Source organism: Chlamydotis macqueenii, chromosome 10 (assembly GCF_036417535.1).
Source record: "Chlamydotis macqueenii isolate bChlMac1 chromosome 10, bChlMac1.mat, whole genome shotgun sequence".
Lineage (NCBI taxonomy): Eukaryota > Metazoa > Chordata > Aves > Otidiformes > Otididae > Chlamydotis > Chlamydotis macqueenii.
Genome location: NC_141565.1, coordinates 17,185,607 through 17,213,327, shown reverse-complemented (window position 1 = coordinate 17,213,327; position 27,721 = coordinate 17,185,607). Strand labels below are relative to the sequence as shown.

The following is a 27,721-nucleotide window of genomic DNA, read 5'->3' as shown; positions in this document are numbered from 1 at the left end:
ACATTTTATACCCACGTAATGAGCCATGAGCTATCAGGTCTCAAGCACTGGCCCCCAAGTGGGCCTGAATTCAGTGTCTGTTTTGGTGTTAACTAACAGGTTTTACCTGTGGATGAAGAACGAACAGAGGCATTTTGTGGAGTTCTGATTAAAGTGCCCATGAAGAGTGAGTTGGATCCCAGGAGGACTTATTAGGGCTTATTAGCTTGGGTTAATTTACTATTTCCTATCAAAAAGAAAAAAAAAAAAAAGTGCTTTGAGTCTTGGGGAAGAAAAAAAAAAAAGTCGGAAGGCAAACCAGTCAGGGCAGCCCCTCCGCACACTGTTGTCCCCACCGTTCCCAGCCACTGCCTTCTTCCCCACAAACCCCCCCTGCTTCAACCCCCCGGCCCCACACACAGCCGTGCTCGGCACGGTTGTCCCCGAACCCGCCCTTCCCTCACACCGGTCCCAGCCACGCACCCTGCCCCGAGATGTCCTCCCCGCGCCCCCACACAGCCCCACCGCTCCCCGACGCCCTGCCCCAAGGCCCGGGCACCAGGCCCATCCCCTCTCCTCCCCTCCGCAGGGGTGGGAGCCGCGGGGCCGCGCCGAGCTTCCGCCCGGGGAGCGGGGCAGGGCGGAGACAGCGGCGGGCGGGAGGGCAGGCAAGCGGCGCGGTAAGATGGCGGCTCCCTTGGCTGGGCAGGCGGGGGCTGTGCTGCGGAACTTGGCTCTGAGATCCGCCCGCCTACGGGGCAGCTTCCCGGTGAGTGAGCCCGGTCCTGGCTGCCGCGTCCCGCCGGCTCTGGTCGCGGCCCAGGGTGCTGAGGGAGGGCGGCGGGGCCGCGCACCTGGCGCTCCGGGCAGCCTCCCCTCGGGAGCCGCCCCGCTCTCCGTCCCCCGGACTGCCGCTTTCTGCCCCCCGAAGCTGCTATTACCCCGGGGCCGGCGGGGCGACCCCCTGGCAGCCTCCCCCCTGTCCGCGCCCGTCAGCTGGAGGCAGAGCTTTGGCTTCCCGCCTTGGCTGCTGCTCAGGTTTCGCCGCCCGGAGGGTGCTTTAAAGCCTGGAGCCGTGCTGTGCTCTTAGCGGTAGAAATAAACAGACCCCGCGGGCCTGGCTCGATCGTGCCCGGCGCTTTGCGGGGTCGGGACACGCGTCCGGTAGCGGCCCTCCCTGCTGCGCCGGGTTAGGGCTGAATGGACCAAAGCGTGACCTGAAACGCCCGTTCTGAAGGCCTCCCTGCCCCTAAAACTGAAAGTACTTTGAATTATTTCAATAGCAGGAATAGGTGACGCCGTGCATGAAGTAATATCATTTATCCGAACACGTTTCGGGTTGGCTTTGGCGCCGTGCTGGTGGCCGAGGTCAGGCCGGCGTGTGGACGCCCGTTTGTGCTCACCTGGAAAGTCCGTGTTCTGGCTTCCCGGCGGTCTTGATCCTCAGAAATGTGATGGGAAAGAGTAAATGGGCCCCCTTGAAGGGCTCCTGTTCAGGAGCTCTCCTGAGGTGTAGCACAAGTTCTTCATTCACCTTGACAACAGCAGTGCTAAAGATATGAGATATGTACATTTTAGACAGCTCTACCGCTTCTGGCAACCAGCCTCTTCATTTTGTGTTTTTATCAGATCGGCAGCTGCATGGGAATCTACTTTGGTCCACTTCTGAGCATAAGTATTTTCCCAGAAGCAAAAGCCTTCGGAGTGAAAAAAGTTTGTTTCTGGCTGTTTCTGCTCCACAGGTGCCGGTGCTGGGGATGCTGGTGGTTACTGGTGCACAGCTGTGTGGGATGACTGTTGGGGATGCTGGTGGTTACGGTACACAGCTGTGTGGGATGACTGTTGGGTTGGTGCTGAATGTAACTCACATTGTGCATCTACTTTTGCGTGGCTTATCTTTTAACCTGAAGAAAGTTAGCTAGCTTGGTTTTAAATCTAAAATCTTTTGTGCCCAACTTTTGTTTTTTTAATGGTGGGTATTGTATTTGTCAGGTCAGTGCAGCTGATTCATTGATTTAGTGTATGTCCATTTCGTGTATACACATATATGCCTACAAGCATACATACATACGCACACACGTATACCTACAAGAAAACTGGGGAGGGACTTTTGACAAGGGCATGTAGTGACAGGACAAGGGGCTTTAAACTGAAAGAAGGTAGATATAAGGAAGAAATTATTTACCATGAGGGTGGTGAGGCACTGGAACAGGTTGCCCAGAGAAGCTGTGGATGCACCATCCCTGGAAGTGTTCAAGGCCAGGTTGGACAGGGCTTTGAGCGACCTGGTCTGGTGGAAAGTGTCCTTGCCCAGGGCAGGAGGGTTGTACCAGATGATCTTTAAGGTTCCCAAACCTTAAATGATTCCATTCTATGAGTCCTTCCATTGAAAGAGTTTTTCTTGTTTGTATCATTCGCTACTAAGCTCAGGCCAGAAGTTACACTGTTAATTTCATTTGTTTATTTACCATAAACCAGCAAAACATGTCTTCTTCTCAAAGCCTGTCACATTGTTCGTTTCACAGATAAGGGTCTTGCGTATGGTAAGGATATAATCAAGAAATCTCCAAGTAAAACTTTGATGTTTTGGTTAACCTTGTGTGAGTAGATACTTGGTGAGATTTAAAATCTTTCCTCGTAACTTTCATGCGTTACTGTTGGAGTGGTGTTTGTAAGCTTTGTATTTGTTGCAAAATTTCCTATTATTTCAAAACTGTTGATGTTGTTCATAGCTGTGTTGAGACAAACTTTCTGAGAAGTTTGGTTGCATACTGTCATTCTGATCTACACACAAACATTTGTCTGTGTAACTTCGTTTCAAGGGTGGAGCAAATGGTACTTGATCCTATCACATGAAAATATTTTATTGTCCTTCTGCTTTCCCTTTGGCTCTTTTAATAACTGTTGAACATTTTTTTACTCTTTTTACTTTTTATATTCTTTATAGATTCAGTTCTTCGTGCTTTTATAGTTTAAATCTGACCAAGTGTTTCAAGAAGATAAAAGATAGATTTCACTTGTCTGCAGTGCATGTGGACAAGCGTATTTAGACCTGCTCTTGCTGGAGCAATATTTGTAAAGAGCTGTGACAAACGCTCCAGGGACCACTCTGCAGCAGAATTCAATCTTGTTGGCTAGCAACGAATAGGCTCCATTGAAGGCTGTTCATTTGAATGGGAGTTGGACCGGGCCCTTTGGGAAAATGCTGTGATTTCAGAATAGCTTCAGATGCAGTGGATTTCAGCGATGAATATAAATAAGGAACAATTAAATCAGAATAATTAAAAAAATGTTTAAGGTAACTCTCCAGTTTTCTAATACAGTGAGCGCATTGGCTGCTGCGTTATACAACTCTATCCTTGCCTTCAAAACGGTCCTCAGTCCTGCCGTATATTTCCAAATTTTATGCATATTGAAAATATAAAAAAGGGGCAAAAAAGATGGAATTAAACAATATTCCCTCTTATAAAATCTACTGAAAGCTATATATGCTAAAAATAAGGACCTGTACAAGGTTGCTCATTGCAGATGCCTTCAATTCCTAGATTTGAATACCTATAAAGCCTCATTAATGCTGAACAGAGAAAGTTCTGTCTTTGTTAAGAAGCTATCAGCTGTGAGCTTAATGATCTTCCATGCAACAGAAAACACTACTGAAAATAACTTTCAATTAATGGCTTCAGAAGCTACTAGAATGCTGAATTCTTAAATTTTTCTTGGCTTTATGTTAAGTTCTTGAAAGTTTCTTGAAGGTTTGGACCGTTTCCCTATTTGGCTTTTCCTGGTTGCTACTTTTGCTATAATTTTTAAGGTTTTACATTTAGAGGCAGGAGCCTACGGACTTTCACAAACAGTTTTTTTCTATAGATACCTAAACCAAACGACTGCCAAGCTGTCTTCAACCTCTAGACAAGTCTGAAATGCCAAAGTGGAGCAGATGTTTGGCCCACTCTTCCTTGGCAGTCCCATTAAACACACGGTTATCAAATTCTTTTTGGAGATGAAAGAAGGAAATGAAAACATAAATATAAAATTGGACTGGTTTTTTTTGTTTTCTATTTTTTTTTTTACTTTTTTAAAAAAATATTCTTTTTCAGGTAGTTTTATTCTGGTGGGACTTCTCCCTTGGGAGCAATCTGGCTCTGGCACAGATGTTTGCATCTTTTGCTTCAAGTAGAAAAGCTGCACTTTGTTGTGTTTATTTACCTTTCTTTTTACCTCATGTAGGTGTAATCAGGGGATAGGGCTAATTAGATAAGAAGAGACAGCCTTCATGAATATGACATTAGGTTGGGAATTAGCTGAGACACCTGTGGTCTTAAATCTGGCTGTGGATAAGTCAACCCTTCCTCCCGCCTTCCATCGGAACTCCCAACCAGTACCCAAAGAGATTGCTTACTTTGTGTAGGTATATTTAGGATTCATTAAAGTTTTTGCTCTACAAGCAAGTGATTGCTCTCCCTCCTGAGGTACTAGATAAAGTGTCGATAGACAAACTCTGTGTTTTCTTTACGGTTATCTGAGTGATTGTTTGATTTCTGGTTTTCTCTGGAATATTGTCAGTGCGTGACAATTTTTTTTTTTTTTTTTAAACTTCCATTTGATTTTTCTGGCTGATGACTGCCAAGAAGGATACTTTGAAGAATGTGAGAAGATGTTGAGATTCTTTTACAAATACAGAAAAGTGAGATGAATGTTTAGAAACACTTTGGGTTTGGTTGTTTCTTAGAAGTAAATCATTTCTCCAGTGTATTTTCCCCTCTCTTGTTTGGAAGGTTCATTTTCAGCAAAAATTGGAAATATATTCACTTAGTGCTTAGAGATATTATTCTCCGCCTCCCTATTTTGCAGACTCACTCACAGGTACAGTTTCAGGGTTACTTAACCCCAGCTGATGCAGTTTTTTGTTGCTCTTGACCACACGTGTGGTGGGTAGCTCAGCGCATTATTGCCTCATGCCGTCCAATCTTTCTGTACATATCTGAGACTATAATCTTCAGCTTTGAGCATATACCCTAAGGATTTTCTCCAGAAAATTCCCTTCTTTAATACTCTATGCTGAAAAAGCCAATTTCTAGCCATCTGTGAATCAGTTAGCTGTATATTCATGTCTTCCTTGCCCCATAGCATTTTAATAGAACAGGGACATAGAAATAGTGTTATCTGTGCAACTGATTATGCCAGTAACTTTGGAACTGGTAATTAAACATTGATCCATAATTAATAACTGGCTATTGATCTTATTTTAACTAGATAACACAGCAGGAGTAGGCATGAAACTAAGAGAAGTTAAGATGAACGGTTGTGAAAAATTCCTTAATAGTGGAGGTTGTGCTGTGCTGTCGGATAGGTGTTGTTAAAGTCTGTTGCTGAAATGATACTTAAAACAGATTCTAAACTTTAAGCTGAAGCACTCCTTTAATATTGTAATAGAAATAAGAATGCAAGAATGGTGATTTTTTTGATGTGTTTTTTTTTTTTTTTGTGACATTATGCTGGTGTTCTTAGGTAATTAGTGGCTAAATTTTGACTGTAAAGGAGTTGGGAAATAGCAAGTATTTTCGCTTATTTGTTGAAATACTTTAAAAAATTCTCAGTTAAAATTTTATTCTGATAGCACAAAACATATTTAGCAAATAAAAGTTTTGGAGTTTCACTTCTTTTGTTTTGTTTGTTTGTTTAAAAGGTGCTGGTTTGTTAAGCAGATTGACCCATGAGCTTTTTTTCTTCCTAGTCTCTGTCTGGTCTCTTTCTGCTTGCGCATAGATTTTCTAAACAACAGAAGTCTGTTTCCCAAAATGAATTACGTTTTGTTTTATTTCTGTTATGATCTGATAGCCTATAAGCTTAGAATCCAAAATCAAAAAGGTGTAAGCACTATCCCCCTTGGACGTGAATGTGATTGAGCTACTTAAAAAACTGTTTCATTTAAGAAAAGCACTTTTAAAATATTTTGAGGGATATATTATTATTCTTTTGTGTTTATTTACCTTGCACATGGGTAGTACTTGGTGGCAGATCAATTTCAGTTTGTCTGTTTGTCTGTAATTTGTGCAGTAGTGCTTTATTGATTGGCCCTAGAGAGCAAAGTAGCTTAAATTTGCCTCTATCGTTTCTATCTTGGTATAATTAATGCTTTGGATTTTAGTTTTTTGCTTTTCATAAGAAAAAGGTATAGATCGGTGTTATTTATAAATGAAGGACCAAAGGTTATGTGCACATCCCTGTCAGCTAAATTAATTTGTACAAGAGGCATTATAAAAGTTGCAACTTTGCCGTGTGCTTTCTGCATCTGTAGAGTGAAGATGTGAATCTTTATATAAAGCGGCTAGCATTTTAAGTTAATAAATTTAATGGTTTATCTTAAGGAAGGTGGAACAGACAAAATACCGTCAGGATTTAGTTGGCAGTAATTCAGTTTGGAACAAACAGGTTTATTTTATTTTGTTTTTAACAATTAAACTGTAAATGGAAGAGTTTTATTTGTCTGAAAATGGATAGATATTTTGGGGCACCAGTAGCAGCAACTTTAAACCCCCATTTTTACAGTGTGCTTTTTCAATTCTCCTGGAGCAATAAGCAAGCTCATGGGAACAATAACTGGGAAAGATGAAAAATGGCAAGGTATTACAGGAGTAGATAGACTCTGAGGAATATAAGCAATGAGCAATAGTCTCAATTTGTGTCAGGAGGAGAGAGAATCACTCTTACTGTAGTTACTTTACCTTTGGTGTCTAACTCTTGTCCACTTAAATTCTTCATGAGATGCAAAAGTTCCGTAGGAATTGTTAGGAATGGAGAATTAGGGGAGATTTTTGATCATGTGTAGTAGGTTTGTCAGCTTATCCAAGACTTTTGACTAAAAAGTATGAAGCTGCAAATTAAAAACCAGACACAAATTACTAGTAGAACACTTCATCATTCTTTTGAGGTCTTCCTCTGAGGGATCCATGGACAAAAGAACAGTTTAATTTGACATCTGCTAATTTAGTGGCAGCCAAGAAAGCAGTTACTCCCTTGGGGGTAAAGGGGGGGTGGAGGAATTGCTCATGCACAATATTGGTATAAAAGCGTTTGGGAAATTCCAGTTATGGAAAAAATTTATATGTGCAAATTAGAGATAACAGTGATGGGTAAAGGGAAAAGGTACAGATAAGTATTTATGAAAATTATAGATGAAAGGGCTATGAAAAGCAACAGAAAACTTTTTACTGACAACAGAATACTTGCTTAGCTTTTTCAGATCTGAAGATGGCATGAGAAATTTATTTTCCCTTAAATTTTCTAGCTTTTCAGCTCTGCCACTCTAAACACATTGGAGACAGTGAATCTATTTAATTGCATTATTTCATGCAGAGTTTCAGTTTGAATTTGTTTTTCAGTTAAATGGCTCAGATTAAAATAGTCTAAAGTAATGCCATAAATTTTGGGAATAGAGGAGCCGATATTTAGAGCTTGCTTTAAACATGATGTGAAACTTTGTGTGAGAGAGCAGCTGGAATGCGTGGCACTCCATCCAGGGAGGGTTGATGACCCAGCTGGGAATCTATGGGTTGGGATTAGCGAGCGGACCAACTTATTGACAGTGTTATTGTACGTGTCTGCTACAGACAGATCAGCAAGAATCAGATGAATGTCAGGAAGCCTCATGTTAGCAGGCTGTGGTCCTCATGGGGGACTTCACTGACAGTGCAGCAGGGCACAAGTAACCTCCAGGAGGTTTCTAGAGAGCATTGACAGCAACGTCGTAACGCAGATGACTGAGGAGCCGACAATGGGAGACAAGGAAGAACAGATTGGGGATGTGAAGATGGGGGCCACCTCCATTTGTGAAGGGGAAATACTTGGGCAACCTGATAGCTTCTCTGGTGAGATGACTGGCTTTGTAATTGAGAGAACAGCAGTGGATGTTGTTTATTTTGACGCATACGGCTTGGACTGTAATAAGGTACTAGGAATGACACTGGGAGTATTCCCAGTTTCCTTAATCAGTGAAGTAATGCCATCATCCTTTGGGCTTGAAAGTTCTGTTCCACTGGATTAAAACTGTTTTCCTTCCTCTCCCTCCATATAGTCAGGCCATATGTCTTAATAAGTTTATCAATGCCATTCAGAACCATGCATACTCTGACTGGAGTTTTTTTAAGGCTGCATTTAATTTTCCTGTGATCTGTGTTATGACTGTTATATGTTTGGGTTTTAGAAGCTGCATAGATCTTTTAATTTCAGGTGTCAGCCACAGGTAGAAAAACCCTGGTGCACAACCTGTCTATTTGGATTTTTTTTCTGTATTCTTTGTTATTACTTCTCTGTGTAGTGCTAATGGAGAAGTTATTTTGGTCAGTCCATTTTCAAAATCCTCTAGCTGCCTGATAGTCTATCCAAGGTGACAAAAACATGGCAGACAGAGGTGTCGGTCTGTCAGATGGGGAAGTGAGGAGCTTCGAGTTCTCTGCAGTCTTGCAGCCTGTTAGAGGTTACGGATTGTAGTGTCCAGTCATTTTTCAGTATTTTCTTTCACTGCTGCAGAGATGTCTCGACCCACACCACGTTGGTAGCATCTGTTAAGAGTGAAATAAAATGAGATTTTCTGATTAAAAAGCAAAACACGTGTTTTTAAGTCCCTGACCTCAGTAATACATCTTACTCCTTTGAAGGTCTAGTAACAAAGATACTCTGAAAACCATCCGTTATAGCCAGTTGTCTAAGATCATTTTTTAGACCATTCCTATAGCAGTGGGAGATTTGAAGTGGAGATGGGATGTCTCACTTGGGGTTTGTCACAGAAGATTGCAGGGCTGGGAGGAGCACTTGGGAGTTCCTGACCTGCAGAGCTGGCACGTCCCACCTTGTGCGGGAGTTTGGCTGGGGGTTTCTGACTGGTTACAGATTGGATTTCTGCCAGCGACCGAACGCTTGAGCAGCCTTTTTGGGTCAGCATTGGCTTTGCTGGTGACCTCTGTTGCTTAGTGCCTGATTAATGTTGTCAACTGACAGGTAGGCAGTGTTTTTAGAACTACTCAATGAACATGCTTCTGATAAGGGATTGCTCTCCCGTACTCCCTTTGCCTGCTGGTTGGCTTTTATTGTACGCCCAGCTTCCATGTGTCTGCAAGTCTCCATCATTCCAAATGGCTAAGCATAGGCAGTGAATGCATCTGCGTTTCCAGGAAGCAAGAAATCAGAAACTGCCTTGTTTTAGGCATGACTTGAAATAGATTTTTATTTGCCTGGAATGTTTGATCAGCGGTGTTAGAAACATAGAAATCCACTTTACGGTCAGAGTCTTTGATGACGAGATGATGCTGTTCGTAGTGTCCTAGGCTTGCTTTGAGATTTGAGAATGGCAGCAGGGTGAATTTCCAGTGTGAATAATGGAGAAATATTAATAAAGGAATGACCTGCAAAGGAAGGAAAACTGTTCATGACTTCTGGCTTCCCGTTAAAGGCGAACTTCCATCGACTATTTTGTGGCGGTTTCTGGTTTTTCCCCAGCTCTGCCCAGGCAGCCGGAAGACTGTCTTCCTTTTGTATCTTTGTTCCTTTGAGTTTGCGTCATGCCAGTGTAAGTCAAATGGTCTAACTAAAACCAAGATTTATTACCAATAAAAGGTGTGAAGCATTCGGATTTAAATGAAAATTGTGTACCTGTCACTTTTTTTTTTATGCTTCCAGGACAGAAATTATGACAGTCCATTCTGCGCTAGTATGGTAAACCAGCGATAACTTAGGCATGTGGTAGAACTGTTTCTGTAGGTACTTTTCTAAATTTCTTTATTCTACTGCTGTGGGCATTTGCATCTTTATTGCTTGGGAGTGCTATGCTACTTAGTGCTCAAATGCCTAATCTTCTGTGATGACATAATAGGGTAGCATGGAAATTATCATGGTTTGACTTCAAGTATTAAAGAGCTGGAACAAAAAATGTGATTATGTTTCATATTTGCTTCTCTGTTGTGAGAAATGGAGCTCAAATTGTCTAAATTGGCATTTTATTCCTGTTTTTCTTAAAATATCACAGACTACTAATGCTTGAAAATGTATTCTTCCGGGGTATGGTAGGTGTGAAAGGCTTAACTTGATAGATATCATTACTTCAGTCAGGAATTCAAAAACATTTCTGATTAACTAGTTGACCATGCTGTGAGTTTCCTAACAATTCAGGAAGCTTCCTTAGGATGAAGTGTACAAAATTGACAAGGAGGATACTCTGAAGAGCATACTCTTTATATCTCATGGTTGGTGATAAAACTGTTTTAGAATTGTTTCTTCCTGGTTATGTTTAATATTTAAAGCATTTGTTCATAGTTGCATGACAGTATAATTTTAATCTTTTTAAAAAAATCAGGAATATAAAACACTTTATAAGATGAGAACAAAAATATTACGTTTCCCCTCAAGATACTTAAAATACAAGAATATTTCTGATTTATGTGAAGAAGATAGCTCGTTTAACTTTTTGAATATATGGATGCATATCAGCAACAATCTTCCTTCATTTGCAAAGGCAAGGAAAGTATTACAGTATTTTCTGCAACTGATTATAAAGTTGTGCATGGTAGTGAGTTTGTTTTCATCAGATACTTCAAAGCTCTTACTTTTTAGGTCAGGAATGTATGCTTTTCATAAAGCTTTGAAGTTTCAAATAAGCAAAATGAACATAATTTAACTAAAATTAATTACTAATGCAAAGCAGCAGTACTGATGGCTAGCAGGTTGACAAAACCAGAAATTGAACCTGAATTCATATTCTTGTTTCCTTTACCCAAGAAAGGCTCTGAAAATTGATTCCAGAAGTATGAAGCTTCTATAGGCACGCTTGCTTCTTGAGCACAGGTCAATGTACAATAGGTTGTTTTTAATACTGTCTTATTCTTCTAAAATTTGGTTTAAGAATACAAGAAAAAAAATGTTTTGCAAATATTTTCTGAAGTAAGCAGGGAGAGCGTGTTCCCTACCTGGTGGAAAATTGTTTGCCCCTTTGAGTGGACTAGCAGCTTTGAGTTGGGGCAGGCTGCTTAGTTTTGTTGACATCCTGTTTGTTATGTGATCCGGGGTCTGTTGTTTAAACCAGAAAGTTTTCACATAATCTCGTGGAATAAGGAGCCTGCCATGTTTCAGCTGGGTTTTCAGAAGTTGCTAGTGGTTCACTGCTCAGGTGAACTTCAGCGGGATTTGGGTACACTCAGCTCTGCTCCGTCAGCCTCTAAAGGCTGAGCAGAACGCATCGGAGAACTTGTCGGTGTCAAAGTGTGCTGTCACTTAATTTGCAGCAGTTTCTATTTTGGTGTTTGCGTGTAAATAGAAGCCTTGATAGTCCCCTGGGTGGAGGTGCAGGATGCAGTTGTCAGGGATTTGGCTGTGTTGTGCTTCGTTTGGAGGTCAATCTGTAGCAGCTTGACTGAAGCAACTGCTGAACAATAGGCTGGCAAGGAATGAGAAGTGGAGTAGTGAGGTCAGGGTCTTACTGTCCAAAAAGATGTTCTTTCCACCGTCTTTTTTGCTTTTGAAGACTGCAGTCTTTAAAAATAAACAGACACCAAGGAAGATCACCCAGGTGGTAGCTGCTAGGATCTGCCTTGCAGTGCATAAGGATGTGGGCTCAGATTCTGGCTCTGTGAGATAAGGAGAATAAGAATGATAGAAGGAGCTCAAGTCTGACCCTGTGCATGTTCCTGGTAGTTTACAATGGAGCTTAGTGGGTGGGAGAGTGTATTTACAGAACAGCTGTCAAAGTCTGTGTGTAAGCAAGCTGTAAATAAGTCTATAAAGTATAATCATTACTGGAGTCTTTAAATCTGCAACGAGTGAAGGACTTGCTTCAAGTTTATCAAGTTTATTCTTGTCTTTGCTTCCTTGCATGAAAAGTAAACAGAAGGATAAATCAGAAAGCTGAGTTTATAAATGTCATTTAAAGGCACATTGGAACAGAATTGTGTAGTTTCTTTTTTTTTCTTTTTTTTTTTTTTCCCTTGAGCTAATGACCCAAATGAGTTCTGCAGTGTAGGAACATCACACCACACTGCATCATTTCCAGGGCAGTGCAGAGATTAAGCTTGGGATCAATCAGTTTGCAATCAGACTGATTATAAAAGGACAAGAAGGGGTACAAGATAAAATCAAAAGAACATAGTAGGACAGAAAGGTATGGAGGGAGATGTTCAGGAACCCTTGAAGTAAAAAGGTTTCTTGCAGCAGACAACTAGCAGGAACATTCAGGAGAACTATTAAGGGGTGCATTATGGTTTTGTTAAAATAACAGTTCAGGATTTTCAGCCTGAAAGGTACTCAGCCTGAGTACATTTACTTAGAGACTGGCAAAGCTTTAAGTAATCCTTAACATTTTGTCTGCAATACTCTGAAATGCCCAAGATATAACTGAGATGCTTCTAAAACTTTGTGTTTTTCATGTGCATATTGCTATCACCTAGGTAAAAGGGAAAGGCTTCTGAATAGATCCTCTTCCATTTTTGTAACCCAGTCTATACGGCTTTTTAAGTCTAAGTTTCAGAATTGTGAATAATATGTGAATGAGTTTGGTGCTGTCTTCTGGAGTCCTCTTCTGTTTCTGTGGCATTTGTTAAAGCGCAGCAAAATTATACTACTTCATGTTGGAGCCACTGTAGAAAGATTTAGAAGGTGAGTTTTAATGAAAGAGAAATAAAGCAAAGAAAGTCATGACAGCATCCAGCCGCTTCAGAACTGACGGACGCCTCTTTCCCAGGTGATGGATTCCACCATTGAGAAAGTAAAGAAAATGCTGAATCAAAAATAAAGAGGGATGTTGAAGTATCATTGTATGTTTCAAAACAGAATATTGATTAATATTTAATTACAGTTAAATGTATTTTTTTTAGTGGCAGGGAATGTTGGTTTAGAGGTGGAAGAGGTAAATGTAAGTCCTCGTATTTTAGATATTTATTAATTTTGAGGCAATGAGTGGTGAACGAAATGTTCACTCCCCTCCCAGTCATGATGACATTTGAGTTTTAATCTTAAAAAGCTTGAATAGAGCCACATATTTTAAAAATCAATTACCTTGCAAAGTTGACAGTTCAGGTAGTGTGCGAGTTTTGGGAAGGTTCACCCACCTCATCAAGGAAGCTGGAGGGGAGTGAGGGAGTTTGATTCACAACTTTACTTTGGGGTCAAATCCAAGAGGCTTGTTTCTTTAGTTAAACCATTCACTCTCCCAGGTTAATTTTTAACATTCAAGGTAGACTGTTCAGGTTGAGCTTGGAACTGTTCTTTTTGTTTCTTGCAGGACCTTGCTATTTTGAACTGTCCTGTATTACACATAAGTCAGAGCTTCTTACTCTGACTAAAAGCGCACTCTGCTCCAGTCTCTTGTGTCTGACTTTGTATTTTATACTTAGAAAGCAGAAGCATGGCTTGTATGGCCGTATCACATAGAGAGTGTTTTATAGGTGTTTATTTGATATCAATTGCTGTTCATTTCTACAGTGTTATTGAGATAAAACTCCTTTGTTGAGACCTGAAATTTGAAGGAGAAAGTAATATTGTTTCCTCATTTAAATTGTGTATGAATAAATTATTACAAATTGACAGATATTGCTTGTAGTGATTCTTTTATTGAGTGAAAAAAACAATTTGTAATTCCTTCTTAATTTAGGAACTTAAAATTCTTAAGAGATAAAAAGAGAAACTAGACACAGCCCCAACACAAGCAGAGAGAAATTATGAGTTCAAAGTCTGATAGCTGCTTTTTGTTTTCAGGGCCACGTTGCACTGCACTAAACCTGCAGATGGACAATCTTTTACTACACTATTCCCGTAGATAGCTTAGAATTTATTAGTAACACAACAACAACAAAAAAAAAAAGGTAGAGTAAGTGGTTGTGTGGAAAAAGCAATTTGCCACATTCATTGGTGTCCCTAATCCGAGTCCTCCAACCTCTGCCCTGGTGAGCTCCGTAGAGCTGGTGTATCACCTCTGACACTGTCTCTAGCTGGTAGAGCAGCCGTGTGTTAACACATACCCAGTTCAGCATGTGCCTCTGCAAGGGTTTATAAAGTGCTGATGCCTCTATGCCAGATGGGCATGTTCTCTCACTGTCTTCAGGAGGGACAGAATTCTGGGTGTAAGTTCCTGTGCACAGAGATGGGAAGCTTTCTGCTGCAGCAGTAGGTTTTTAGGTCCATACAGATCTGAAAATTTGGTGTCTTTTTTAGAGAGCTCATCCTGAGGATTCACTTACTACCAGGCTTTTCTTATTCCTTTAAATAGTGTACAATATTTTCTGGTTTAATTTGTTTTGAAATGATTCAGCCATACTTTATAATGCCTTATGGAAGTCATCAATAGTGCCTGCATATCTGTCTAATAAGAGTTCAGTAAATTAGCATAATCAGTAAACAAACAAATTTCCATTCTGTTAGTAATTGGTGACTGCCTGTTTCTTCACAGACAGGTGATGTCAACTGGCATTTATTAGTTTTTAGCATGCTTTGTTATCTAAAGGTAGGTAATCTGTAGTTTATATCCTTACTTTATTAAGTTGCATTAGAATAATCACTGCTGCCTGGCAATGGAAGGGAAGGTGGTTTTTCTTAACTAAAAAGCGTGAGATGACTAAATATACCTTCTTATCTCTTCAGTTAAAATAGCTTCCTTTTCTAAAATTGACATGTTACTAGTTCAGGAAAGCTCTTGCCTTTATTTCTTTGATGTTTGTCACCATTTTGATGTTTCCTGCTGTGATGCTCTGTGATTCCTGCCTTCCTATCTCTGTTTTGCAGTGGCTTCTGTTAAAAGGGCCTTGCAACATGACAAAGAGAAATTGGCTTTTCAGTGAACTACATGAAAGTCTTCAGGGGAGGATTTAACTAAGCGCTTGTTTTGATTGCGTGAACTAGAATGAAAATGGTGACACAAACACCTAATACAGCAATTAAAAAAAAATAAATCCTTTTACTGTTTTAAACTGTGGAATTCTGAACTGTAGCTCTTCTGGATTGTTCCTGTTCTCAACCGTGAATTGCAGCGGATTTGAGTAATTGCTTCAGAAGGAAATGTGCAGCTGAGTTGTGAGCTGGTAGTTTTGTGTTGTCTTCTCCAGGCTTGTGCGGTCTAGTGCCTCTGCCACCCCGGGGTAAGGGCAGGCTGTTGTCAGAAGTGGTTGTGCCCCACGTCGCATTGCTGGTGTCTCTTGCACTGGCTCTCGTCTTCACCTGGTCCTCTGGTGAGCTGGGTCATGGAGTTCGGTGGACAGCAAAAGAAGCTTGCTGCTGGGTTAGCAGGAGTTGAGCAGCCTGTGAGCCGTGGTGGCTGCTTGCCTCCAGGTCATCTCGGCAAAAGTGGGAAACCACCGCCGTGGAGTAGCGCCTTCTTCCAGTAGCTTGGCTTCTTGGTTTCCAGTAATACAAAGCACTTGGCTGTTAGAGGGGCTGTATATCTGTGCGAGGGTATGTGAGCGATATATGGGAGAGTGGTGGTGAAGTCTAAACTGATGTCAGCTTTGGTTGGAAGACTGCGTAAGGCAGACAGCTGTTACACATAACTGGTTTTCCTGGATTGCAGAAGCCCATGGGGAGCAATTGGTGAATTGCTGGAGTGTGCCATTTCAATGTCACTAAACTGCCTGTGGATTGAGCTGATACACTTCTCCTTCAGTCTAAGCATGACTTAAGGATGGATTACTGTTTTCAGAGGCTTCAGAATGCTCAGTTTTGAATAAACCCATTTGGGTAACGGAAAAACAGTGTTAAGGTAATGCCAGACAAAAATTTTCCAAAATAGGATTTACCTCTGGGCTTTGCTCTCAAGATTTGCTCACTCAACATAACACCTGGATTTTTCAGTAATGTGGACCTCTGAGCAGAAACAGTTCCCTGCGCTTTACTCTTGATATTTTTTAAGTTTGCGTACTTAAACGAAACTTATGCTTTCCAAGCTCTTGGCCATCGTCTCAACTGTTTGAGTGTAATTTCTGTAAATAATTTAACAGTAGAAGTCCTAATACTACTATTAACCATGTTTGTGCTCCTTTTATAACCAGACCCTCAATTTTTCTGTGTTTATTTTATGTATATGAAGGGAATAACTTAGTTATTTAACACAGACATCTTGTTTCAGAGTCCTATAGCTGTTAGAAATAGTAATAATTATCCACCAGACCAGGCTGTCTCACCATATTAAACGGTGATGTAGTGGCATATTTCATGTAAAAATTGCAGTGACAGACCTCACTCTTTCTGAAAAGTGAGTGTATGGTTCAGTAGTATAAAACAGTAAATCGCACATACAGTTTATTGATCAAAATGTTGCAGTCTTTAAATTCTCCCCCCCCCTCTCTGAGACATACGATGTTTTGCTGTTCAAGATAGTTTGTATGTAATAAGTAATAAATTTGGAACTAAAAGTCATATAACTGTTAACTAGAGTTTGTGTGCTGCCTTTTAAAAATTCATTTAAAATGAATTCCCATTTATAGGAATAAATGATGGAACTTAACTCTTAAAAGGTCTTCAATTGTACCTGTGGAAGATTTTAAAATAAAATGCTGATGTTCAAGGTCAAGATTGCTTACGGAATTTTGATACAAATTATAACAAGAAATAAGAAATTCTAACTGCTATGGACAAAAGTTTGGAAATACTGGTTTTGTTAGGAAAATATTCAAGTCTTCTTCCTAAACTAGCTCACACAATCAGTTTTGGTCTTTATAAATATGTCACAGAGGTCTAGACTGAGACTTGCTCAGTGTTGGATGAAGCTGATGGTCTCTGCTGATACCAAAGGGACCTCACTGCCATATTGCATCCAATCTAAAGTGAGCACTTTGGGATGTAGATAGAAGATTATTTCCTCTGTGGCTTTTAAATAGGATGGTCTGGGTGCTAACTCCTGCTTTGGAAGATTAAAATTATTGATTTGTGATGGCCAACAGGACATCACTTGGGAAGGGTGTTTGTTTTTCATAATATACCCATAGGTATGTGTCATTAATTGTCTTTGGAGAGAAGGGGATGTGTAATTTGACTTAACATGGCACACCTTACAGCCAATCAATCTTACTATGAGTTTTTTTTATTTTCTTTTGTGCCTGAAATACTTGCTTTCATTCAGAACAAAGTGTGGTAATCTCTGTATGTCTGCTTTTTGTGACTTACATTTGTGATAAACTTTTTCTGTGCAGTGTAGTACCTTTTTTCTAAATGTTTGTTTCTTGTCAGGCTAACTCTATGGATACTTATTCTTTACGTCAGCACTGCCAGCAAACTGAAATAAGTGTTTTAGTTTGTTTTCAGTGGCCTATGTGGTATATTTCAAGTATATGACCTAATAAAATGTTCCTGTACCCGAGGTGGTTTATATGAACAAACACATTTAGTTGTATTTCTCATGGTTCCTTTTTGATAGGAATTTCTCCTACAACTTTGTCAATTACAGTAGCTGTATGTCAATAAATATAATAAAAGTTTATTTCTTATATTGATGAATGGTATGCAGTTTCATTACTGTCAGCTTTGTGTATCTGTTTTCTTTCATATGCGCTTGGAATTGTATTACAGGTCAGAGCGCACAAATCGAATAAACCAGCATGCTGTAGCATGTGTTGGGTAAGCAAATGGATTTTTTTTGTTAGATGTTTTTATTTTAAATAAGATACACACTAAACACACTTCCTTTTTATTTTCGGTATGGGATGCATCTAAAAGAATTCCCCATAGACACCACAGTTTTTCTCCCCAAATGACTTAGTTCCAGTATAACCATTACAATGTAGTCCATATGTACAAAACTTTATAAATACTATGTACATTTGGCATATAATTTGCATTGGTAGAAGTGTCTTATACTGGCACAGGGTCTGTTAGCAGAGTTACATTTCTTCAGTGAAGCATCGTAAGAGGAAGAAAGTAGTGTGCATTTATTTGACCAGCTTTACTGTCAGGTGCTTTTAGGAGATCCATCTTTGTTTCATGATGTTAATACTGGCTTCCATTCATCCTGTGAATGAAAAGGGGATGTTGGATGCCACTAAAGTGTGTCTTCTTTTTAACAGTTGTGCAATAAAGTGCAGTAAGCTAGGTTAATGTAAACAGTAGAGCTGCTCAAATTACATGGCTGTGTCAAGGGATGTTCAATTATCCCAGAAATTTGCTTAGTGGTAGTTTTTTGGTTGTTGATGGTTTTGCTTTCTTTAATCATGCTGATTATCACCGGATTATCTTCCCCTAGCTAGAATTATTTGGCATTTTCCAAAAGTACAGACTTGAGCTGAAGAGACTTGCTAAGAGAAAATAAGCGTTTAAGGCTAAGGGGTTTTTTTTAGATAAATTGTCTAAACATGATCACTGAACTCAATATGGCAAAGTACTTAGTGTGGATGCTTAGCCAAGGTAAGTTTTGTGTGGAATTAGGCATGAAATTGCACAAAAGTTTATGAAATTCATTTTCTTAAGACCGAAAGGTCTCAGTTGTAATAGAGATCACAATTTGAATCTTTGACTGTTTGTCAGATTTGACCTTTCACTTGTTCTTTTTGACAGTTTCTTCATGTACTTGTTATGGAAGAGAGGCGATTCATTCATGTTTAAAGAAAATGTGTGGTGCCTAACAGTTAGAATTCTACAGGCAGGTAGTGGAGTCTGCCTGAAAATGTTGCTCTCTGGCCCTTGTTGCTATTTGCCTGCTGCATACATGCTGTACCTCACTATTTATGTGAAATCATCAGTCTTGGAGTCAACCTCGGTGGTCTTACCAGGGAGGCCAAAGACTGAAAAACCATTCTACTGAACTAATACCTCAGTGTATAGGTTCAGATAAGAAATAGTCACCAATCCGGTTTGATGAAGCTTGCCTTGCTTATGCTCTTCTTCTTTTGTGGTTATATGGAACTTTTATTTCTGAGCAGAGTTTTGCCAAAGTAGCTAACATGCAATTTGCAAACTTCTTGGCAAATACATTGAGACAATTTCTCCTGTTTTTATGTGTACGTGTTTTTTCTTTTTTTTCTCAAAAGGAAGCACTCAAAAGATACCTCCTGGGTCATCTGAAAGATGTTGTGCATCGGAGTAGTTATTGCTGCGTATGTATAAGGACAAAGATGTCTCTTTGTTGCGGTGTTTGCTAATTTTACATGTATTGGAGCAGATTTCTCCTATCAAATGTACTTTTAGATCCACTCCCGTTTAACTGTGTTGTTACTGTTAAGCCCCTATTATTCAAATAATGAAAATTATTTGAACTCAAGGACGGGCAAACTCAGTAGTGGAAGAATCTAATGGAACTACTCTCTACATACGTTACTTATGCAGAGCCCTTAGCTTTTTATATAAAAACAAACAAAAAAGGTGGTAAATAAAAGATTGTGCAGCTTATATGAACAGTGATTTGTAATTTTTTTTCCCTAGCAGTAGTCAATAAACCACTGATGCAGTTATGCAACACTTGGCCTTGTTAAGATGCTGAAAAGGAGATGTTTGATTTCTTGATGCGTCTGCCGTTCATTTTAATGATAGTGTACATATGTGATTGGACCAAACATGGTAACTAGTTATATAAAGTAAGTTTGAACAGTAGGCTTGTTCAGAACAAAATACACAATTACTAGCAACAGTAGTTTTCTGAAATACTTCTCACTCCATAGACTTTTGGTCCATATTAGTGTGATTCTGACTGGTAACAAAAATCTTGGAGGTTGGAGAAGGTAAGGGAGGTTAAAGGTGAATGCTATCCACACCAATTCTTTGTGCTTTTGGAAAATGCTGAATAATTCTAGCCCGCAGGAGAAAATCTGTTGTAAAAATTGTACTTGATAAAATAATTCTGCCTTCATCTCACTTCATGTTACTCTTCAGTTGAGGCCTTTTGTTCAATGTACTTGAGTTTTAGGATTTTTTGATGCTGTTGTCAGGCTCTAAGGAAATGTTATCAGTTGTAACAGTGTCCTATTTAAGTGTATTAGTCTCTTTGATAAGCACTTATGTTAGAAATTTAATCTTAAGAAATATCTTATTAGGAAGAATTTAATTCCTCTCTAAAACTTTATATTAAATAATTATATAAAACATGAATATGTGTTGTTAGTGATGTTTTCCTTAGTTTTATGAACTGATTTATTCTTAGAGATTATTTGTGATGTAAAATAAAGAAAAGAACACCCTTTTAACTTATCTGGCGTATCTGAATCTCAAATAAGAGCTACTCTCCATCTACAACGTGTATGTCAATATACAACACACATAAAAAGCTCATATGAAAGCTGTTTTTTTTTCCTTGTGGTAATATAAGGTCTGTTGGAAGTCTTCAGCAGAACCATTAATGATATTTATTTTAGCCTTTTAATGAGAGCTTACTTTCCAAAAACTAGATCCTTTAGTCTGAGTTTTTCTTTATTCAATTCCATGAAAACATATTGTCTAGGTTTTCATTTAGGCTTACTGAAGTGATTTTAAGTTTCTCTTTGTTATAGCAACAGTAGCTAACATGCTAAGAAGTAAAATGCCACTAAAGAAAGGTTTAGAAAGATGTACTTAAACCGACAGCCCTTCTTTGGGCTCTTCAGAGCTTGGCAGAAGTTACTATTCAAGGTTACGGTGTATTTACAGTAATGAGAATGTATGGAAGTTTAGTAAGACATTTTAAAACTTCTTTTATTGTCAGAAAAAAATGTCTTAAGGATAACAGAAAATACTACCAATGGAAAATTTTCTAGTTCTTGCCTGTCGTCTTATGAAGATGAAACATAAGATGTCACGTAGGGAGTCAGGTTTTACTAAAGTCTACATACTATTTCCAGTCTCTTCTTCACAAGCTGGTGTGACAGAAACAGATGAAACACAGATATATATTAAACTGTTAGAACATATTCTGTTTTGACCGAAGACAAAGCTGCATGGAAAGATGAGGTGTACGGTGTTTTCCAGTATGGTTTTCTGACTAGTATATGGGAAGAGGAGATAAAGGTATTCAAGCAGAGAATAAGCTGGGAATAGAAGGTGACGAGAATCAATAATGAACAGAAATTTTTAAAAGGTAGCCTCCCTTCCTGTGCTTCGGTTTCTCTTTTACTTGCTTCCCCCCACTCCCTTTCAGATTGAAATCATTCGTCCTGATGTTAATTTACAACCTAATTCCTCAGTCTGTCCTTCATGAGAGGCAGGACCACATTGGTGAATGTGGCAGTGCTGTTTAATGCTACTGAGAGCAATTAAATTGTTGACAGGAGCAGAGCTGCAGAATGGAAAATAATGGAAAATAATACAAAGGCACGTGATGTTGGAGTTGTATTCTGTGCTGTGTTAAAGTGTTTCCCTAATAAGTCTCAAGGGGAAGGGATGGATTATGGCTGCTAGAGAAGACTAGATATGGGAAACGGTTTTCTTTCCAAACTTTGTGGGCTCTTGTCTAGACTGCCTTTGTGCAGGAGCACTGTTGCGCTCAGTCTTGGGTGTATATTTTTTTGTAGGATGTATGAAAATTTGTGATGGCCAAGAAACGTAAGCTACTTGAAGCTCATCTCAGAATCTTGTGAATGCTTGGTATAAATGTATTTGAGAGGGTTGGGAACTTCATCTGGCAAGGATTTTTCAAGATTCTTGTACTAATTGATTCTTTTATTGCTGTCCCTTTTAAATCATTCAGACGTACATGTGTTGCAAACGAAACATCTTTGAGTTGGGAATTAGTTCAGGAAATCATCTGTTTACTCATATTAACATCTCATGGTCACCCTTTTTTTTTTTTTTTTTTTGGTGCCTTAAGCCTAAAATGCATGTTTGCAACTGGCTGATGTTTCAAGATGTTCTTGAAAGAGTAGTTGTCTTCAAAGCTTTTGCTTTATTTCATCTATTGTAACTGCTTTATTTGGCCTACTCTTCTTAAGACATACGGTGTGTATACCGCAAGTGCTTTAAAGCAAGTTTTTCATGTTCCTTGCTCTTCAGAGCTTTTAATGTAGAGTTTGTCACAGTTGGTTTCTTAAATATATTGTACTCCTGTATAGAGTGGTAGGCTGTACTAATCATTTTATCCAGTAGTTCATTCACAACCAGGAGTTTGTCTTTTGTGGAAAGTCTTGATTGAAAGTTCTCAGCTGGCACTCTGTAAGATGTTCTCTGTTAGAATCATATAATATAGGAGAGGAAAAAAAAAGTGTCCATGCTTGCTAACCTTAAGTTTCTAAGCTTTGCTTTTCTGTGTCAACAGTTCTTGGCCAGATACTCGTTTCATCATCCTTAGGACTGATTTGACAGTTCTTTCAAAAGAATTACTCTCTTATTTCCTATCTTGTGTTCCTCAGACCTATCTGGTTCATAATTTATGAAGAAAATGTTCTCAAAATCTCTCAATTGTTTAATTTTTATAAGAGAGCAGACCTATGTCTGTATACTTATGTGTATATGTACTGTACGTATATGTAATAGGATTTTTAACATCGCCACAATGATTTGGAGTATCCCTGTGGAATATTTTGAGTTGTATTTTCAAGTTGTAAAGCCGATACATACCAAAAGCTTTTGTAACGTGCCAAGAGGGTGGTTTGGAACAGAGCTTATTGCAGGTTCTTGTTGGAGCTGTTAAGCTTGCTTTACTCATTAACTAGGCTGGAGCCCAGTGAACGGTGGAGTGAGGCAACCAGATGGAAGGCATTGGAGGTGACCTTTCTTCATAAAACAAACAGAACTTCAGCTGCTTTTCTTGCTGTCGTCTGTGTTGCGTATCTGTCACATGTTGTGCGTTATCGCTCGTGACCTTTATTAGGTGGTAGCCCTTTGCAGTTCGTATTATTTAAGAGTCCTTAAAACATTTTATTACTTAAGCCTTGCTTAAGTTTGAACTAACAGTGGAGATGTCAGTTGACACACTGTGCTGCGTTGCAAATTCCTTAACTACTTAATTCCTACCCGAATAGAAAATTTGAAAACAAGTTGTATTGAAAGAGACTTTTGTTGAGCAACAGCAACAAAAGTTTGCCCCAGAATGTTTGAATATTTTCCATTTTGTTTATTTGTTTTAGATCGGCTTAGTAACACATACATGTGAAACTGATTTATTGTTCTAAATGGTGAATAAAAGCTATTTTGAAGACTTGTCCTTAGAGTATAAATCCAGTGACCCAAATTTTGTCAGCTGTATTACTGAGCTGTGGAAATCTTTACATAAACCAGTTAGTTGTAAACAAGCACACTTAAGTGTAAGAGAAATATAAATTGTAAGTAAACATACTTTATATATATATATACATGTGTCTCAAAGATCTTTTGGCTCCTAGTAAAGAGAGTAACATAAAAATGAAGAACTGTATCTGTAAGGTTTATAAATATTTAACAGATGAGCAAAAAGTGCCGTTGAACTTAGTGTAGATTTATCCTTTGTTTCAAATCAACTTCCAGTTAAGGAGAATTAACCTTTCTTCTGGAAAGTACAGAAACAGAATTTTAGTATGATTGATTGTTTAAATCAAGGTCTATTTTTTTCATATTTAAATTAGAATTGATGGTTTTGTTTATTTCAATATAAGGGAATCTACTTTAACGAAAGGTTTGAGCTTATTTTTTTGAATCGTGGAAGTCAGATTGGTAAATTCTTTGTTGCTCAAGAGGAATGTGGCATCAGCTTTTGGTTTAAATCCTCTGGCCTTTTTTATATGAGGCTGCAACTGACCTTCAGGGTCCCTCTTGGCTCCTGGTGTTAAGCCCTTTGTGGAAACGATCATGAAGTAATAGCTGTCAGAGTCTCACGGGGATCTTATAACAGGAAAACAAATTAAATGTTGAGAATTATGAAAGCGACTTTAAATTTTGACCTTACATTTGAAGGCATTACATAAATGTAATAACATATTATCTCTGAATGACATGGAGGAATATGAAACATAGTGAGGTGCCTGCGTGATGCCTAGAATTAGCGATAGCCATGGAGCATACTGGCAATGTGTCGATTTACTCTTCTGAAATGTTAACCAGGTTATGGTGAAAAGAACTTAAAATGTGTCATTTGAGCTATTTGCAACTGTTAAAGTTCTGTGGGAGTCACTTTTACTGAAAACATGTACTTATATAGTGTAAAAGATGGGGTTTGTATCTTTATGCATTAATCTTTTGTGCTATTTTTCAAAGCAAGTAGGAACAGACGGAGGTTTGCTTTTGATACAAAGTGGCATTTAAAATTCCAGTATTGTGAAAAGAGTAGGTATTATTGAAAGACGTTAGCATGGAGGTTTTCTGTTTTCAGTATAAAGTTGCATTAGGGTAATATTTTTTATCGTTCTGTTAGAGATCAAAGTGTTAGTATAGTAGATAATCCTCATTGGCTAACATACCTAAATATATAGTGCTAGCCTGCATACTGTGCTCCTTGCTTTAAGAGAAACCAAGAATTGATTGTGGGCTATCTGCCAGTAGGACAACAGTTCACCTGTCCAGGTGGGAAGAGCATCTTTTGCTGGCACAAAATGGGATTACACCGTTGCCAGGAGGCAGGGACAACTCCTTAATTACTGCTTTTACCCGCAGCAGTTTATTCTGTGTGTAGAATGTATCCTCTCTTAAAATCATTTGGTGATGATCCTATGACTTTTATACTGTCTATACTCAATGTTTGCCTCTAAGATAAACAAATGTGATGTCCGTGTGTGTGTGTGTAAGGTTGCCGTGTCTTTATGTCCATGAGATTGTGATGTATCTCTATGCACATGCAAGCATCTAGACTGGCGTGTTGAGAATGGAAGGTAAATTCTTCTCCAGCTGTCGTTGTCCTTGCATGGCTGATGTGGTTGTGTGAGCATCCTCAACAAAATATATTTAGAAGTGTAACCAACTAAGCATAGATAACAGACCACTGAAAATCCATATATTAGTATATCATTGCCTACAAGGTGATTCTAATTCCATGTCAGTTGTTATTCTTCTCAGATATGCTGCAATAAATGCATAGAATCAGTAGAAATAGTTTTATAGGGAAGAATTACAGAAAATTTTTAGTGTAGATAAGGGTATTTTATATGAAACAATGAATTTGTTTTAAGGTAACATTCTGGTAATATTTATATAGCACAGGATGACATAAAAACGTAAACAGACTTCAGAGTTCAAGCCAAGTTTGTCAACCTGCGTTCATATTAAATGCAAGACATTTTGTCTAGCCCAGATCACCCAGTGGCCCTGCTGTAGCTTTTAAACAATATCTATCGCTTTTGGATTACTTTGAATGCACAGATGTTAACAAAAGATGCTTAGGTAAATCAATAAGTATTTTACCTTTTCCGTGAAACAGTGTTGTTTAACTGCTGGTTTGAGATAACTGTGAGGCAGAAGAGCTCAGTTGGCTGTCTCATGAACTGTTCTTAATGAGCATTATGTTATTTTCTCCTCTCTTTTTTCTAGGCTGTTCAATTAACCCCTAGACGATGGCTGAACCTGCAGGAGTACCAAAGCAAAAAACTAATGGCAGACCATGGGGTTACAGTTCAGAGATTCTTTGTAGCTGATTCTGCAAATGATGCCCTGGAGGCTGCTCAGAGACTAAGTAAGTTGACTGATAATGGGAGGAATCTGCTTCACCAGATAGCAATCTGGAAAATAAATTGCTTTCTATTAAGTTGTAAACAATCTTCAAATTGATGCTTATTGAAAAGGTTTCATATATTATCCAAACCATAAATATATGCTTAATTTTAAACTGAACAACAGTTAGTAACAGCAGTATTTCTTTAGAACTGTATTTCTGAAATATTTTGTATGCAGCATGTAACATGAAGTCCTCAATTAACATTATGTCATTTTGAAAAACTCGAGAGTTCAGAAGAACTCCATGGATGATTTGTGAGGAAAAGGATTTGTTGTTGCATACTTTATATAACTTAAGGAACTGAAGTAAATGAACTTGCTTAAAAAGTTATTTTCGAATAAATATTTGCTCTGTTAAAAAGTAAAGGAAGAAAGAGGTTTTGGATTCCCCTTTTTCAAAGATATTCAGAACCCAGTAGGATGCAGTCCCCTTCAGCTGAGCCTGCTTTGAGCAGGTGGGTTCAACTAAATAATCTCCAGATGACATTGCAGCCTCATCTGTTCTATGATTTTATGAAGATATAAAATATGTAGGAGAGAATTATATACATGTATGTTTGTTCATGTGTACATTTGTCTCTATGGAGAGAAAAAAAGGTGAGTTGAGTTACCTACCATCACGAAAGAACTTGACAGGGGCTGGGAGAGACGACCATACTTTTGGAACTTCATTTTGGTCCTCTAGCATCCTCATTTTACTGTAGTGAACATAAGATGATAATGTGGTTCAGAAATAAATTTATGTGATACTTTTCCTCTCAAAAGGAAATACATTCAAGTATGTACCCAATTGTACCTTTGAAAGAAGTTTTCTACTTTAAGTTAATAGCTGTTTGCATAATTTTCCTCTTTTCATTTAGCTTTTGTTAATATATAATACATCAAAATGCCAGAGGACAGACTTTACTATAGTCTAATTGTGTAGTAACAGGAAGGTTTTTTGTTTTATGTTTTACATAATGCACAAGCCACTTAGCTAAATGCATTTCTATTTTGCACGCTGGAAAGTAAATTAACACAACTTACTCATATCAAAGATTTAATCAGACCTCAAGTAGCTGAACAGGATTAGCATAATGGCTCTATAACTTTATTAAGGTCATACATTTTTCAGTCATCAAAACCTTCTTATGTCAACCAGTATATTTGAAAATTTATTTGAAGCAAAACCAGTAAATGCTACTGTTCTGGTCATTTGGCAGCACAAACTGAAAAATGCTGACACAAAGCAAAGCTCATAGAATCGGAGGGTTTCCTCATGTCTGAACGTCTGAAAAACTCAAGAAATGCTAACTGAAGCTGTGGCAAGTTTTTCCACAAACCTTACTGCACTTAAACTCTCCTTGTCATTATTGAACTCATAAGTGGATTGGTCTGGCCAGTAACTATTACTATTCTCGGTCCCATTAACTATTTGGAGAAATAAATTACTCCATTAAAGGTAGTAAACCTTTTTTGATTTATGATGCTAGATATATTTAAAACAGCCCCTGTAGCTGCTTGCTTTGCGAATCACAGACATATTGGTCTATTAAAAAGCCTGTTGAAATTAAAATAATTAAAAATAAAATAGAAAACCAAATTAATTACTTGCTAATCAAACTTTATCAGGTAAATTGTATGTATTTTAACCAGGTTGGCTTGTTAACTCTTCAGAATAATATCAGTCAGTGGTACCTTTCTTGATTTTATATAACTGCATTCAAGCATGCCATGTTACTGGGCATTAAAGAATTGTGGTTTATAGCGTGGAAGCTATTTCGTATTTAAATGATTGACACACTCCATTGTTCCACTAAATAATTAACAATATCCTTGTAATCATTCTGATAGTATGCTATCCTTGTACTTCTAACATGCATTTTGAAAAATAAGCATCAAGAACAGTTTTGCTACTGTGGTTATTGTTGTTCCAAGATTTCATCAGATTTATCTTCTTTATGATCCTTCAGACTAGTAGTATCTCTGTCACTCAGGTTTATCTGCACAGTTTGATGTGGGCTGCCATCTTCTGAATATGCAACCACACAAAGTAAAAAGTTATGGGCAAAAAAAAAAACTTCAGCCTACAGGAGAGACAAGATATTCCAAAATAAAATAACCAGTGGAGGCAACTTTGGGATCTTCTTGATAGACAGGCGTTCTGCAGTAAAAGATGGTGAAAGGAGAGGCCAATCACCCCTACTGAGTCCTGCTCTGCAAT

The 27,721-nt window shown here is 38.6% G+C and overlaps 1 protein-coding gene across 1 annotated transcript in view; it reads left to right on the top strand.

Annotated features, from left to right (window-relative positions):
• The first annotated feature begins 611 nt into the window (after positions 1–611).
• Positions 612–27,721, top strand: part of SUCLG2 (succinate-CoA ligase GDP-forming subunit beta) — a 123,664-nt gene continuing 96,554 nt past the window's right edge. The window contains exons 1-2 of the mRNA XM_086755751.1: positions 612–748; positions 25,336–25,477. Coding sequence (XP_086611877.1) covers positions 665–748; positions 25,336–25,477 — 226 coding nt within the window. The 5' untranslated portion in view covers positions 612–664. The remainder of the gene's footprint in view (positions 749–25,335; positions 25,478–27,721) is intronic.